The sequence below is a fragment of the Amphibalanus amphitrite genome, unplaced genomic scaffold, assembly GCF_019059575.1.
Source record: "Amphibalanus amphitrite isolate SeventyFive unplaced genomic scaffold, NRLGWU_Aamphi_draft 000753F_arrow, whole genome shotgun sequence".
Lineage (NCBI taxonomy): Eukaryota > Metazoa > Arthropoda > Thecostraca > Balanomorpha > Balanidae > Amphibalanus > Amphibalanus amphitrite.
The window spans coordinates 45,497-61,425 of record NW_024882247.1 but is presented as its reverse complement, the minus strand read 5'-3'; the positions used below and the strand labels follow the sequence as shown (position 1 = coordinate 61,425).

General features: G+C 55.1%; 1 protein-coding gene across 2 annotated transcripts in view; it reads left to right on the top strand.

The window, feature by feature from the left end:
• Positions 1–15,891, top strand: part of LOC122365636 (low-density lipoprotein receptor-related protein 4-like) — a 42,262-nt gene extending 26,371 nt beyond the window's left edge. Inside the window, exons 15-32 of one of the 2 annotated variants that reach the window (XM_043337021.1) lie at positions 797–983; positions 1,351–1,595; positions 1,998–2,159; positions 2,532–2,702; positions 3,029–3,373; positions 3,672–3,848; positions 4,250–4,389; positions 4,697–4,890; positions 5,260–5,405; positions 5,873–6,051; positions 6,373–6,560; positions 6,991–7,131; positions 9,578–9,934; positions 10,772–10,880; positions 11,272–11,365; positions 11,700–11,881; positions 12,278–12,523; positions 12,889–15,891. In XM_043337021.1, coding sequence (XP_043192956.1) covers positions 797–983; positions 1,351–1,595; positions 1,998–2,159; positions 2,532–2,702; positions 3,029–3,373; positions 3,672–3,848; positions 4,250–4,389; positions 4,697–4,890; positions 5,260–5,405; positions 5,873–6,051; positions 6,373–6,560; positions 6,991–7,131; positions 9,578–9,934; positions 10,772–10,880; positions 11,272–11,365; positions 11,700–11,881; positions 12,278–12,523; positions 12,889–13,014 — 3,389 coding nt within the window. In that variant the 3' untranslated portion in view covers positions 13,015–15,891. The remainder of the gene's footprint in view (positions 1–796; positions 984–1,350; positions 1,596–1,997; positions 2,160–2,531; positions 2,703–3,028; positions 3,374–3,671; positions 3,849–4,249; positions 4,390–4,696; positions 4,891–5,259; positions 5,406–5,872; positions 6,052–6,372; positions 6,561–6,990; positions 7,132–9,577; positions 9,935–10,771; positions 10,881–11,271; positions 11,366–11,699; positions 11,882–12,277; positions 12,524–12,888) is intronic. The other variant, XR_006253776.1, reaches the window with a different exon arrangement.
• The last annotated feature ends 38 nt before the right edge of the window (positions 15,892–15,929 follow it).

Below are 15,929 nucleotides of genomic sequence, written 5' to 3'. Positions count from 1 at the left end.
GTTATCGACGCATGCAATGACCGAGTGTTCTAGCATGACGATGGCTGTGGGATTGCCGTGTGCGCATGCCCAGTTTTTCATAGCTGCTGGGCCTATCGGACTAATCCAGCATACCATTCATGTCTTATGTTTGATTTACGTGATCGAATGCTCGTTCCAGCGTTTGGTTGCATGCGATCCACAGTGTACGGTTATATAGAGACCGGGGAAACCCAGTTTTCAGGCCATGCTTGTGCTGAATGTTCCACATTAGTCAGAAATTCCCACAACAAAGTACATGTTTTGATAATGGATGGCCTTTCCCATGCTAGGATATTGTTTACTTCAGTGGCTGGATTTTCATATCTGAAACCTACGTTTGGGTCTAAATATGTTGTAGCAATGTTTTGACGTGATTAATTGTGTATTGTGTGAATGATGTTCAACAGGCGTATTTCTAAAGCATTTGTGAATGAATCTAAATTCCTCTGTATTTTATGATGGCGCATGTACTAAGCTTTCGGAATTTCGAAGCAATATCTGTCAAGGCGTCATACTTTTGATAAGACATCCTACTTTCAGGAAGCAACGACACGTGCTTATGCGGAAAGGAAAGTCCAGGGCGCAGTTTTATTTTTAGTAGGTATGCTCTCGTGAGCATCTAGGCACGCGTTTTCAAAGTTTTTTTCTTTGTTTGCCTTTGCGCCCTAGCGTTTTGTTCGCTAATGTGTTGAATGATTCTTTACGTTCACCTAAGTTGCGGCTTATGATCGAAATGACAACTGACCTCCCCCTCTCTGACCGGTTCTGTGAACAGGGAACCGTGCCCACGCGCTCCGCACGGGCCTGGAGCACCCCATGGATGTGCGCGCCGTACACCCGCTCCGCCAGCCGGGCACGCGCAGTCGCTGTCTGCCCGCGGCCGGCTGCTCCCACCTGTGCCTGCCGCGGCCGGACGGTCATACGTGCGCCTGTCCCAGCGGCCTGCGGCTGAAACCTGGAAGGTGAGAGCTTCAGGATGGCGGAACAGCGCGGTAGGCACGACTGGGGTGGTACTTATGGTTTGTCAGGGCCTAGATGTGTTGCAACTCGAAGATAGTTTGTCGCTAGGGCAGAGCATTTGCATAACTACACCGTTTGCATATGTATCGTGGTGGGGGGGGGGGGGGGGGGTCACCTGACTATGTACCTATCTACGATGGACTATGGTGGACCGGGTGGACGATGTTGTGTTACTCGCGTAGGAAGTGACCTTACGCTGGTGGATCCTGCTATAACGGTAGCTCTCGGTTACAGCCCGGCGTCCTTTGCCCCATCCACTATTGCCTCACTCGCCGCTCTGCCTCTAACCTAGCCCGTCTCTTCCTCCAGCACCTCTGGCTGCGAGTCGGAGCCGGCCACCGGTCTTCTGGTGGCCTCCAATGGCACACTGCAGGTGGCACCAGTGCTGGGCGGCGGCCGGTGGCACCTGGTACCGCTGCTGGGCCCCGGCCGGCCGTCGGCGGCCGCCGCCGACCGCCGACACACGCTCTACTGGGCGGACGCGGATGGTGGCTGTCTGCGGAGCGCCTTCTGGAACGGATCGCAGCACCGGTGTCTGGTGGACGCCAACCTCGGTGGGTGCTGGACTCGGGAGGGATGCCTGGGGGTTCCTGCTGGCTGTAGAGGCGTATTTTAGATGATAGGAACAACTTAAATCGCCAGGTGCAATTCGTTGATGACGCCCATCATGCCTCATTAGTCTGAATGAACCTGTATCATGCCGGATTTGGATCTCAATTGAATCATGCATTTAGATTTTTCACCTATCGTCACTTAAGCTCGGTAATCGGTAACAGTAGGCATATCAGCTGACTGCTCGAGTTTGCGGACACGTCCTTCTAGTTTGTACTCGACTTAGGTGTTGAGCCATCCGCACTCGCTGTATTCTACCTGAACGCTGTTCTGTGTCCGCTGACCGCTGTATTCCTCGTGTAGTGTTTATCCCGTTTGCTCACCGCTCCGTACCCGTTCTCCAGGTAACATCACGGGCCTGGCCGTGGACTGGCTGTCGGGCCTGCTGTACTGGGCTGACGCCGGCCTGCGGCGGCTAGAAGTGGCCCGGACTGACGGCCGACACCGGCGACTGCTGGTGGCCGACGGTATCGACAGCCCCACCTCGCTGCTGCTCAATCCGACCGGTCAGTGGATAGCTGGTGGTCCAAGGGTGATTTTGAGTCCCCATTTGCGGTGCCAGGGTTATCTGCGATTGGTCTGAGTCCCAGACTGATCAGTTTGCCATCTGCGGTGAATGGATTCGTCGGTTGACTAGTCGAGTCGGTCCCCGACTAATTATTCCGTCGGATGGTGTGATCCCAGACTGAGCAGCCCTTTCATTCTGTGAGTGTGTGGTTAATGGTTTTATTCGTATATGATATACTGTTGCAGATTGTTGAAGCTGTTCCGTACCGGTCGTAATGTTGACTGCTTTCCTGTCTTACGCTGTTTGTGATGCTGCTATGTTTGTTCTTTGTGATGATGTGACCTGGTGTGACCTGTTTCCCGTTCTGCAGCCGGAGTGATGTTCTGGTCGGACACCGGCGGCTCCTCGGCCCGTATCGAGCGATCCGCCATGGACGGCTCGGGACGCTCGGTCCTGCTGCGCGGTGGACAGCTGGCGGCGCCCACTGGACTGGCTCTGGACGACACCGCCACCACACTCTACTGGTGCGACGAGAAACTCGGTACGGCATCGTTTGCGGCACGAAGTTGAGTTTGTGTGGCAACCTTGTAATTGGTAACTTGGAACCTTGTAAGTATAGCAACCTTGTAATTGGTAACTTGGAACGTTATGTCATGTCAGCAACATACATAAGAATATAGACTATGGCTCGCTTTGATATTGTGCTGTCTCGCTTTTCTTTGGAGAGCTATTGTGTGAATTGTGATCATTATGCGATGATCGTCGTTTCTTGGGGGGTGAACAATAAGTGGAGTTATTGTTGGCTTGCGTGTTCACAATGTGCGGTTTCCGTAATTGTCTCGGCGTTGACCTCCGTCTCCCCTCCAGGCACTGTGAGCGCGGCGCGTCTGACGCCGTCGGGCGGCGCCGGTCCGGTCCGTACCCTGTACTCTGGCCAGCGGCGGCCCATGGCGCTGGCCGCGGCCTCTGGACGCCTCTTCTGGATCTTGGCCGGCGCAGAGACGGTGGTGAACGGTAGCGCCAGCGCCGGCGGTCCGCCGCCCGCCCCGCTGTCGGCGGCGCTGGGCCCGCCGCTGGCTCTGGCGGTGCTGGGAGCGGGACATGGCGCCGGTGACAAGGAGAGCCCGGTCGGTCCGTGCGGTACGGATAACGGCCGCTGCTCGCACCTGTGTCTGCCGACTCCCAACGGACCCGTCTGCAGCTGTCCCACCGGTGAGCACTGCATGCCGTGCGATCTGGATCTCCAACACTGTTATCTGTGGACCCTGGGCATCTGTAGTGCTATTTGGTCACGACTTTGGTGTTCTAGTGTTTAGTGGATGGTTTTAGTTTGTCCTGGGAACCCAGTACTTTCTGTGTAAATATGTCTTCTGGACTAATGCATTGTTTTGATTGTGTGGTCATAGATGTCAATAGGTACACGTGTAATGATCTCACCAATTGAACGCCGCGCCTTTACGTACCAATATGTAACGTTTGCTGAACGCGATACCACTACTCCATTCCACAGGCGTACCGATGTCGTCCGACGGCTGGAGCTGCCAGTCGGGCCCCGCTCTCAGCCTGGTGTTCAGCCGCGGCTGGGAGGTGCGCCGACTCTCTCTGACCCAGCCGGCCTCCGTGGATACGGTGCTGCCCCTGCCGCGCTCCGCACACGTCACCGCCATGGCCTGGGACCCGCGCACAGGTATGTTACCGTAATTCACCATCCTGGGACCCGCGCAAAGGTATGTTACGGCAACCCACCAACCTGGGACCCGCGCACAGGTATGTTACGGTAACCCCCCACCCTGGGACCCGCGCACAGGTATGTTTCGGTAATCCACCACCCTGGGACCCGCGCACAGGTAAGCATTTGTACAACATCGTGCTCCACTGAACTGAGACCTGCGAGCAGATGCAACTGTCCAGTCAGTGGCGTCACACTAGGATTGAGAGCCTTGTCTGGTGAATGCTTGATGTTACCCGTAGACATTGGACTGCAGACCTACATACTGCGACTAACCACCGTCTAGTTTCTCAGACCGCATTTTGCTTGCCAGTTGTTGCCGCTCCTCTGAGACCGCCTAACAATCTCTTTTCTGTCAGACCGCCTGCTATACGCTGACGCCGGTGGCGGCCGACGTCGCATCATCAGCAGCTCGATGGACGGCCTCAAGTCTCACGTCATCGTCGCGCACGACCTGGGTGACGTGGCAGACATAGTCATCGACGACATCGGCGGAAAGGTGGGTGGACAACTCCCGAGAGGCCAGGGTGGAGCTGCGCCAGCGTTTATTGATTCTCGACTGTGGGTTACATTGTTGTGTGATGTGAGCAGGACTCGCCTGTATGCCATCACGATGTGTTGACCACCGTTGAGCCCGTAGTGTGCTGCGTGTGTCGTACGGTGCTGCTTGTGCTGGATTTTGCTGACGTGTTGTCAGCAAATCCATGGTCTGGACTTGTTGTGCGTTACCGTGCGCTGTAGCCGCTGTGTACTCGTGTGCTGTCAGTTATGCTGTATCCTCTTGCTAACTGTATACTGTCCCGCAGATATTCTGGACGGACCGGACGCGCGCCAGTGTGGAGGTGTGCTCCCTGGACGGCCAGCTCCGTCAGCTGGTGGTACACAGTCGGCTGCGCAGCCCGCGCGGCCTGGCACTCTCCCATCGGCACGGCCTGCTGTTCTGGTCCGACTGGGGCCGGCCGCAACAGATCGAGAGCGCATGGATGGACGGCACCCACCGGTCAGTGGCGCGAGAAGGGAACGGCGAGCAATTGGGCGTTGTGTAATCTATCACTCAGAAGTCCCGGGAGGCAAGCGTCTCGCATGGGGTCAGTGGCAGGCAGGAATGGGAGCTGGCAGTGAAATGTCCTGTGGACTCTTATGCTACTCCGGATAGCGGAGAAGAGCAATCGAGCTCGGGCTAGCCGTGACGGATAAGAGTGTTACAGGCTCCAGACGGCCAGCTACCGTGTGCGCCGATGACCAATACAGTCTAGGCTCCCATAAAACCTAAGGTTCGCCATATGCTAGCCTGGTGAACCTTATACTTATGAATTGACTACTAAGGTGTCTCTTACATGGCGCTAAGATTTGTTCTCCCTCCCCACAGCGCTGTGGTCGTGGCGGAGGGCGTCGGCCGTCCGTGCGGTCTAGTGGTGGATGCCTCTTCCGACCGACTGTTCTGGGTCGACCACCAGCTGGGCACCGTCGAGTCGGCCGCCCTCAACGGCTCCGAGCGGGTTACACTGGTCTCAGGTGGGTACCGCTCGTTGGGTGTCATACTGCCGTAGCGAACGCAGTGTCGCTCTGCTTAGTGCTTGGTCTGGCTGCATTGGTCTATTCAACGCGTTTAGAGGTTTCTGATTTAGATGCACCGGACTCTTGGTCCTGCCTTTGGTCCGTAGCTAGGCTGACTCTAGTTACTCTGTGTCCACCATATACTGTCCTGAGAAATTATTTGTGACTCAGATTCTTTGTGCTCTCCAGAATGCCAATTGTCTATGGTTGTTCTATTCTCAGCTGATCTGACTGTCTTCTGTGACGACTCAAACCCGTCCCGTCCGTCCGGCCTGGCCGTCCACCATATCCATGACGCTTCCCATCTACCCCGCTCCTCATTGACTGTTTCCCTCTGACTTCCCTCAGACCTGTCCCGTCAGTCGGGACTGGCCGTCCACCACGGCCGGCTCCCTCCCCATTGACTGTTCTGACACCTCCCCCAGATCTCTCCCGTCCGTCCGGACTGGCCGTCCACCACGGTCGGCTCTACTGGACCGAGGAGACGGCAACAGAGGGTGCTGACGGCGGCTCCGTCCGCGCCCGGGACATATCAGGCACCTCAGCGACACCCGAGACCCTCACCCGGCCACTCACTAACCTGGGACACATTATGATGCTGGAGGTAGGCGCGGAACGTGAGCAGAGCCAGAGTAGCAGTGGAGGGAGCGCAGAAAGTTTGCTTGGCTTCCTCGGAAAGAAAGGACTTAATATGCTAAGACTAACCCGAGCGGCAGTAGATCCGAGATCGGTTCCTTGTCTCTCAGTATCTTGTACTGTTTGGCTCTCATATTTCGTGTGTGGAGATCATTCTTCTTTCAGGAAAAAGGATATTAAGATTTCATTAAAGTTTCGAAGTAAACGTCCTCCTTAAAACGTATTTAGACATCCAACAAAAGACGTTTACTGGGTTTCCTTTTAGCCATGCCTTCCCGCTCGTTGGCAGCGTGACGCGGCCATGTTGCGCTATGTGTGTGGCGGCGGTGACAACGGCGGCTGCTCGGGCCTCTGCCTGCGCATCCCCACGGGCCGGAGCTGTGTGTGCGGTACGGGACTGGTGCCACAGCCGACCGACGCCGGTGCCAGCTGCCCCGACCGGCCGGCCAGAATGCTGCTCTACCTGACACTCAATAGGTGAGGGAGAGAATTGAGACGGTCTGTACATGACTGTCAAAGGGTGAGGAGAAGAGGCGCTCTGCCTGACACTGAATAGGGAAGGGCGAGAGACACTCTCCCTGACTGCTATGAACAGGCAGGGGTGGCTACGGGATACCTGCCTTGCACGTCAGCAAGACTGAGATCAGGGATCGTGCCAAACTGAGAGCGAGAGTCTTGGCCAGCTTCGTTTGGGTAGTTAATAAGGCGACAGTCGGAAAAGACGGTAAGTAGCTATCTGTATGGTGATCCAATACAATTTAGCGCTGTAAAATTGATTGTAAGATTATTGTGTCTTGTGTTCGGACCACCTCTGCAATGTGTCTCTTACCAATAGTCAACTTGCTGTCCTTCATCCAGAGCCCCTGCATCTCCGAATTGTCTGTAACATTTCTCTCCCCTCCTGCAGCGTGGCGCGTGTTTCTCTGGACGTAAGCCAGCCATGGGACGTGACGTTGCCGGTGACGGACGTCTACAACGCCGCCCACCTGGACTTTGTGGCCGAGGAGAACGCCGTCGTGTACTCGGACCGCCGACTGAACCAGATCAGGTGAGGACTGGGAATGGGACTGGGCTCCCCATGCTGGATTAGTTAAGATTGGGGAGGTCTGGGAGGGTATTCAAGCTGACAGGTGGAACTCAGATGGACCGAATGTGGTTTCTCATAGCAGCTCAGCTGGCGGAACATGTGGGATTAGGTAAAGGAGAACCGATATGGTCTCTGAGGGCTCGTATCGGACCCAGATCATATTGAGAAGGTGAGGAGGCGGGCTTGGCCGGATATAGAAGAAATGCGGCCGAGCCAGGTCAGTAGGAGAATGATGTGGACTGAGTGAGTTTAAAAAAGAGCTCGAACGACTCAAGGCACTTCTGTTACAGTCATAATGCCGAGTGGTTTCCTTATTTGTAAAGTTCAGTCTTGAGTCTTCGAAATGCGTGGTTTTAGAGACCATGAGCCCACTGACATCAGACCTTTTTGGGCAGCCGTTCCTTCTGTCGCTCAATGAGGGGATTCTGGGTACCTATTAGAACTTATAGTCGATTTTTAAACGTGTCTTCATAGCCGGCCGGAGCTTCGCTCGGCGACTCCACGCAGCCTGTTATGCGATCCCTGCCACTAACTGCAGGCCATCCACGTCCGAAATAAGTAACGAGTGGCACAACCGCTGACCGACCTTTGAAATATTTGTCTTGGCCTTTGCGATACAACGAGTAACAACCTTAGCTGGCTCAAGAGGTCGTCACCTTTTCATTGAGCTTCCGATGGCAGGGTTACTACAAAATATATATTTTACGTGACATCAGGACAAATGGCAGATGCCTGCAGTCCATGTGCATTGCAGTTGCATTACGCTGTCTTTATTTGGTCATCTTTGCCTTTGCTCCGCAGACTTTAGCTCCATTCGATGCATCTTGGCTTAGCTTATAGCTTATGGGCGCCTTCCCATGCTGTTCAGCCCACGAAGCGGACGGTGTCGACTCTGGCCACTGATTGGCTGCCGCCGCAGAGGCTCGCTCGCTGATTGGTGCGTCCGGTGCGCGCCAGGTGCAGCGCTCGCAGGAACTGCAGCACCTGACTGCGAGACGGCCGGCACTCGACGTAGGGCCGGCTCTGGAAGCGGGTATGGTGCCGGGTATAGCTTGGTTGGTCGGCGTCTCGCTTGATGGCTGATCCCGCTGGTGACAGCGATGAAGCCGCTGACACCACCAGCGATCCCGCTGGTACCATTGGTGGCCTCACGGGCACCACCTGTGACTCTGACGGCACCATCACCACTGGTGACGGCCAGTGGCAGTCAGGACAGCTCTGCCGGCCGGCGGCAGCGGCTCGGAGCGATATGGGACTCCCGCTGACAGTAGAGATCAGGCAGAGCCAGACGGCCGCCGCCGCCGCCGTCACACTCAGTGTGGGGTGCTCCATGGCTGACTGTTGTCGGTGCTGGCTCCTGAGGATACGAAGAAGGATGGTCAGATCACCAGGGACCGAAAAGAACAACATATTTTTTTTAGTTTGCCTCATATGAGACTAATTGCTCTCGAGTCTCGGTATACTCGAGACTTGCACTCACAAGAGTTCTCTTTCTTTGTAGATTGTTAGTAATAAGTTTTTCCGTCAAAGTAAGTTACTCAAAATTTCCCGTGAAAGCTTTTTTTAGAATTTCGATAAAACCAAGAGCCGTCCCTCTTCCCGTTAGAGATCTCAGTGCCGTAGATGACCGTACCCTCACCTGTTCCACTGAGTCCGTTCAGCTGCCGACGGTGGCCTGCCTTGCTCTGCTCTCGCTGCTGTGTGCCTGTCGCCGGCTCCCCGTCACCCTTATACCGGCCGGCCCGGTGGGGTTGGCAGCGGCGGCCGGGCCGGGTGTGGGTGTCTGGTGGACCACGCACAGTGGCGGCTGTCCACCGCACGCCGGCCGACCCGGGCGAGGGCCATGATAAACGAGCGATCAGCACCCACCAGTGGTTACTGGAGACTGATCGGTTTGTTGGGAGTGGTGAGAAGCCGATTACAGACGGAGCGCTAATTACTCTGTTTTGGGGTAGCTCGACCTCGTTGTTCGTTGGAGCAGAGTTGTTACCAATTTCCTTCTTGATGACTGTTGATGGAAAAATTTGGCGCCATTGGGTAATATTTTTGTACTGATCCAGGCTAGTAGGTCCAGAAGTTTCGATGTTGCGAGATTATCTAACCGCTTAATCGGCGTGTGGCGAGAGCCTGGTTCGTGTCGCTTCGGCGCTCTGTACTTGCCCTGACATGGATGGCCTGCGATTGGTGTCAGGCTCGCATTACAAGTCATATCTGTTAGCTACCTATACGAACGGACGTCATATTGTAACAATCGTTAACGGGAGACATCAGCTTAAAGTTTCCGACAACTTGCTGTGTGCCCTGCTTTCATTTACTGTATTGATGACGCCTTTCTGCTACATCAGCCTATCTGCCATGGTCCGTTGCATTCTGTTTAACCTACTTTGACACCTCCTCCCTTCCACAGGGTGGTGGACATCCGCACACCGGCCACCACTCCTCCTCGCACCGTACTGGAGTCGGCCGACGTGTGGCCCGAGGGGGTGGCCGTCGACCGGTCGGCTCGGCTGGTGTTCTTCACGGAGGCGCGTGGCCCGAGCGTGTCTGTGGTGGCGCTGAGCGGCTGCTGCCGGCGGCGGCTGATCGCTGACGGCCTCTCCCGGCCCGGCGCCGTGGCGGTGTGGCCCCCGGCTGGCCTGCTGGTCTGGGTCGAGCAGCAGGGACCGCCCCGTATAGAGTCGGCCAGACTGGATGGATCTGAGAGGCGCCGGCTGGTCACCGAGCGTCTGTCGGCGCCCACCGGACTAGCGCTGGAGGGAGACAGGTCAGTCGCGGTCATATTGGGGGAGAGGGGAGACACGACAGGTCAGTCGGGGTCACCGAGCGGCTGTCGGCGCCCACCGGACTGGCGCTGGAGGGAGACAGGTCAGTCGGGGTCACTGGGGGAGACAGATCAGTCGGGAGGTCACATTGGGGGACAGGGGGGACACGACAGGTCAGTCGGGGTCACCGAGAGGCTGTCGGCGCCCACCGGACTGGCGCTGGAGGGAGATAGGTCAGTCGGGGTCACTGGGGGAGACAGGTCAGTCGGGGTCACTGGGGGGGGGGGGGGGAGACAGATCAGTCGGGAGGTCACGGCATTGGGGAGGTGTTGTGATAGGGTCGGACTGCTGGTTAATACATTGTGTGCGGTCGAATGCGCTGATTATGGGTCTGTTCCAGTCCAGTCGCACTTCCTAACACCTCTAAACTCCTCCAAGAGCAAGCTAGAGGAGGTTGGAGCAGGGCCCTCCTTGGCTTTGTAGGGGCTAGATCTGCCACTGGAACAGGGAAGCAATCTTGGAGGAGTTTAGAGGCGTTAGAAAGTGCGACTGGAACACACCCTATGTATGGGGGACAGTCGGAAGTGACAGGTTAGGCTGGACTAGGGGTATGTGCTTGGGAGCGTGACAGCTCATACGGAAGGTCACAGTATACTAGAGACTAGAGATATGAAAACGAAGACAAGAGTCGGAGGGCATTGACTGGATAAGAGGTTGGGAACTAATTGTCCTCTATAACGACGTGGATATTAAAGCGGTCGATGTTGAAGCGGTCGATGTGTGCCTACTGAACATTTAACCGCCTCACTCTACATATCCCTCTCCTCGTTCGCCCTCAGGATGTACTGGGCGGACTCTGAGCTGCACACGCTCGAGTCTGCCGACCTGGCCGGCGGTAACCGGCGGGTGCTCGTCTCCAGCGCCGGACACCCCTTCGGCGTCACAGTCGTGAGTATAAAGACACCTTTTGGCATCACTGGGACAGTATGTAGTGCGTCACGGGGTCAGTATAGGATGCCCATCCGGTATCACACAGTGAAATTGGTCAGTAGCTAGCACTCTAATCACTCCTTAGCGTTAGTGTTCCTTTTTGGAACGGCGATCGAAAGTCAGATGCAATATTCGTTCTGTCACTCTGTTAGACCTTGTAGCAATTATACCAAAGGCACGACGAATGTGCCATCTTTCCCCAAAACTAGTGATAAATCGACAGTTTACGGTATAGTGTGTGTCCACGGATGGGTGCCTGGCTGTACTGGAATGACTGGGGCACCCATTAATGTCATCCGCTCTCTCTATACAACCTCACCTAGATACACCCATCTGTATGCATCCCCAGATGGGTGACTGGCTGTACTGGAGTGACTGGGGCACACATAGTCTGGAACGGGTCGGAAAGGTGGACGGCAGCCAACGGGGCACCGTCAGGGACAGTGAGTCGACGCCGGGGCCGGAGTCGAGGGAATGGCGCGACGAGTCATGACTAAAATAATATGGTGTGTTGGGGATGGTGTTAGTCACCTTTTATGCGCAAAGCCGTAAATGTTTCTTGTTTGCCGTCATGGGAACACCAATGATTTCTAGCCGCATATGAAGCCTGTGACCAAACACGTCATATTGGCGTTAGTTCAGATAATTGTGCCCTACAGTGCTGAGTTAGAGCCCGATGTATTCTTGTCCTTTCTCTGTGGTGGAGCTGGGCCGTACCCTGGTCCGACTTCCTCTTCTTGTCTGAGCTCTGATCTGACCCCCCCCCCCCCTTTACAGAGCTGGAGCGTATAATGGACGTGGTGGCCGTGTCTACTGGTCGACCGGCCGGCTCCACTCCCTGTGCCCAGGAGAACGGTGGCTGCTCGCACCTGTGTCTGTACCGCGGCGGAGGGAGCCTGGTGTGCGCCTGCCCGGACACTCCGGACGGTCGGGCGTGCGACACCACGCCGCACTATCAGGTGAGTCTGACTCAACACTGAAAGCTATTCGATGAGATACTCTGTCTCTGTCTCACCACACCACGCTATCAGGTGAGGCCTGCATCATACTTATTGTTTATGCCTTTATCGTTAACTTTTTTAAAAGAATAGTTCTGACGTCTGTCCGATTAACCAGATGGCTCGTCTTCACGTATATTTCCTATCAAACTCAAGTTAAGTTGCTACTGTCCTCCAAATGCGAAAAGCTCGGCTAAGTGCTACATTTATTGACGCTGGCCAGTCCGCCCCCGGGCAATGTGGTCATCTGATCTCTATCCCACCTTTTGATTCTGCGGCGTAATTCACGCGGCATTGTCCCTTTCTTTATCACGCCACAAACTATACTGTTGACCCCTTCCGTCCCCCACCCCGCAGAGTCAGCCGAGCACCGCCGCCGGTCTGAGCGGGGTCAGCACGGCGCTGCTGGCCGCCGGCGGGCTGCTGCTGCTGCTGCTCGCCGTACTGCTGGCCGTGCTCTTCAGACGCTCACGGATGGCGCAGCGCGCCCCGGACCGAGAGGCCACCCTGACCTTCAGCAACCCCACGTACAACTCGTCGGCGTCTGACTTCAGCAGCGAGAAACGCTTCTCGTGGAGGAAGGCCAAGTACGACAGGTCCCAGGTGAGGAGACAATGTAGGTCTTGAACGAAAAGACTAGCTGTAGGCCAGGATGGTGGACGGGGTAACTGATCGATCAAATCGAGGGGTAAATGATTCAAGCATAGCCATGATCGAGAGCACGGGATATGCTTGGATTGGAAACAGCATGTCGGCTTGGTGTCTAAATACGCTGTATTTTTTAATGCATGCCTGTTACAAGTGATTGGCTTAAGGTTGTTATACACAAGTTACCGTCATTTCGTTGTTGACCGGGCTGGCTGTCGAATGTTTTCTAGCCTTTCCTGGAACAATATTTTGTATAGATGTTTCCCTCGAGTCTGTCGCCTTTCCCCCTACATGTGTGTGACGTGCGTGTATGTCTCCAGGAGCCGCCGCCGGCCGGCCAGTCGTCCGGCACGGCTTCCCTGGAGGCTGCCGCGCTCATTAACGGAGTGATGGCGGACCACAACAGCTCGACGCCGCTAGCCAGCTCCCCGAGCCTGCAGCACTGAGCTGGGTACTCCGGAATGGTCCCTATCAGTCTGAGATGGTCCTCCCCGGGCTGTGGGATCCTCCCTGGTCCTTTGGCAGGCCATCTGGCTCACGCCAGTCTATAAAAACCACCGTGGTCTCCTGGTCCGTAACTGATTAGTCATCGGACGACTCCAGATATTTGAAGATTGACCACGGCTCTCTCAATCAATCAACAGCAGTAAAGTTGTGACATGTGGGGCTGGAAGGGTAGAGGTTCAGTCCCGTAAGTAGGCGCTCCAGTCCAGGTAGTCAAAAAGGCAGGGACGAGTCTCAAACATGGCGAACTCGCGCCGTCACAGGCCGGATAGTCCCGACGGCGGCCGGGCTAGTGATAACTGTGCGAGCTTGATGTGCGAGCTTTCCGGCCGATACTGGGCCAGGCGGGTGTGCCGGGCTGCTTTGCTCAAAGCCGCGGCGCAGACTGTGTCTAGACTAGAGTAGCTGTATTCCTGTCGTGTATTCATGGGGCCGATTTTAAAACATGTGGCAGAGGCGGCTCCTACGGGTCGCCAGGCTTTCATTGTGGAGTAGCTCAATTTATTTAGCAACGTGCGTTGCATTATCGTGATGGTGTGTAGAGCACAGGAACTACGAGGCGGTTGAGGCAGTTAAGGAATTGCCACGATGGACTGATTACTGATAAGAACAATGCGACTATTGGGATTATTGTCAGGGCTGTTAATGTTACGTGCTGCTTTCTGCGTCATATATCAACGTTTGCCAAGTCACGTGGCTATTGGGATGATGGAACTGGCTTGATTAGTATTTATTTGTGCCAGTTATCTTCGAACCCCACTCACACAAGGGGTGTTGTAATACGCTGACGCTATATTTGATATCTAGTCTTACGAGGAGCTTATGTAAGGGAGCACCGGTGGGTCCGATGCGTTTACTTTGACAGTGCCAAACTGTAATTGAGCTTATTTGCTCTGGATATATCAGTGCATGATGCGTATTATTTATGTTTACGTGATTTTTACATATAGCTCACGTTCAGGTGCTTCAATGTAACGATTTATTCCTGTATTTTGCTTTCACGGATGGGCTGCATTGTCGCGGTGTTGGACATTTTGTTGTTGGTATGCTCTGTGATCGTTGTTGCTGTCTGTTGCGGCGGACATCGGGGAGTCCCCAGCCGCGCGGCTGACCGCAGTGTCACTCAGTGTCTGCGCGTGCTCTGGGCGCTGCCGTCCCACCGGCGGCCGGTATTCAGTGTGGCGGTGTGGTCCCACGCTGTGTTCGCCCGTTGCCGCTCGGCGCGGTGGGCGAACATCGAGGAGATCTCGGGTAGTGTTGTAAGCCGCTGCTGTTGTCGTCACCGGCTGTATGGAAACGGGGGATGCGTTGAACCGTTGGAAGCTTTCTGACACCCGTACTCAGCTGCACTTTTCAAACGTACTCCGCCCCATTGTCCATCGAATCTCGGTCCCATGTCACACTTACCCTTCAGACGGCCTAAATCGCTGAATGAATTGTCATATTATCTAAATATCAGTCAGCCGGTCAGTGGAGTCCTCGGCTGACTGGCTGGATCTCCCGAGAAAGTTGTGCACCGCCCGGGGTCGTCGCTCCATCGCCCGGCGCTGCACCGTTCTTCGTTCGGTGTCGGTCGGAACTCGGAGCTCACTGTGCAGCTGCTTGAAGTGCTCTGTGCTCGGTGGTAGCGTTGGGAAGGTTGTTGTCGGCGCTCTGGTTGTGACGTGCTACGTACTGTTTGTCGGCGCTCTGTTTGTCGCCAGGTGTTATCAGCAGCTGCTGTGTTTGTTCGGTGTTTGTCGGTGGAGAATAGGGGATTTATCGGGTGCACCAACACCTCTTACTGCCAAATACACTGTCTCAAAATGTTGCAAAAAAATCGAAATAGTTGATTGTGATATTAAGTGAAGCATATTAGTAGCAAAAGCCATTCTCTGGGCGTTTTTCGCGATTCTCCATTTGTAGCGATGGCAGTAACTGGATCGCTGATTGTCAGCTACATGTTGGCCGGCGCGGCGTTAGCAGTGTTTTCAGCAACTGTGTTGGGTCGGTGTTCGCAGCTGCAACTGTGTTAGGCTGGTGTTCTCAGCTGCAGCTGTGTTATGCCAGTGTTAGCACTTAGCAGCTGTGTTAGCAGTTGCGTTATGCCAATGTTGCAGCAGTCGCTGCTGGGCTCGCCTGTGCTATCAACCAGCTGTTTCGCTGGTGTTATCAGCTGTGTTCCGTCGGTGTTAGCAGCTGTGTTCTGCCGGTGTTACAGCTGTGTTCCGCCGTGTCCGCGCGATGTTCTCATTGTGCCTGCCGCTGCGGAGGTTCAGTGTTTCTCTTCTAGTTACGATGCTCTCTTTAGGCGAATCTTCCAAGAAGATCTGTAAACATTCCAAGTGTGACGATGGTAGGCCCGCCGGGCGAGCTAGCCATGATCTGTGACGCACCTGTCTGCCGTTGTCGGACGATGTTGTCAATGTGATTTGGTCGAGGGTGGACAAGTGAACAGAGATGCGACTGCTAGCGTTGCAGACGTGGAAGGCGCGACAGATTGATGGATCGTGCGCTAAGGCGCTGTGTCATATTCAACGAGTACCTTCTCCCTGACGAGCGGATGTCTCTCAGTTTCCCCTCCCGACCTCTCTGGCAGTCTGCCGGGAGGAGACGGTCGGTAGAGTTCCGTCTTCGGTAGGAAGTCCAGCTCAGCTCCTTGCCAAAGCGGCGCGCGGAGTCGCGGTAGTGCAACATGTAGCGCGCGTCGCTATCAGTCCGGTGACCTCTCGGGCTCTATCGCGCCTCTCCGGCCGCTCATGCAACTGCTCGGGTGGCTTTTGTGACAGATGCTTCAGATGTGCATAATATATTTGTGCGAAATAAATCATCAAAACCTAGCTGATTGTTTCTGAGGACTGAGCTAGCTTATCCTGTA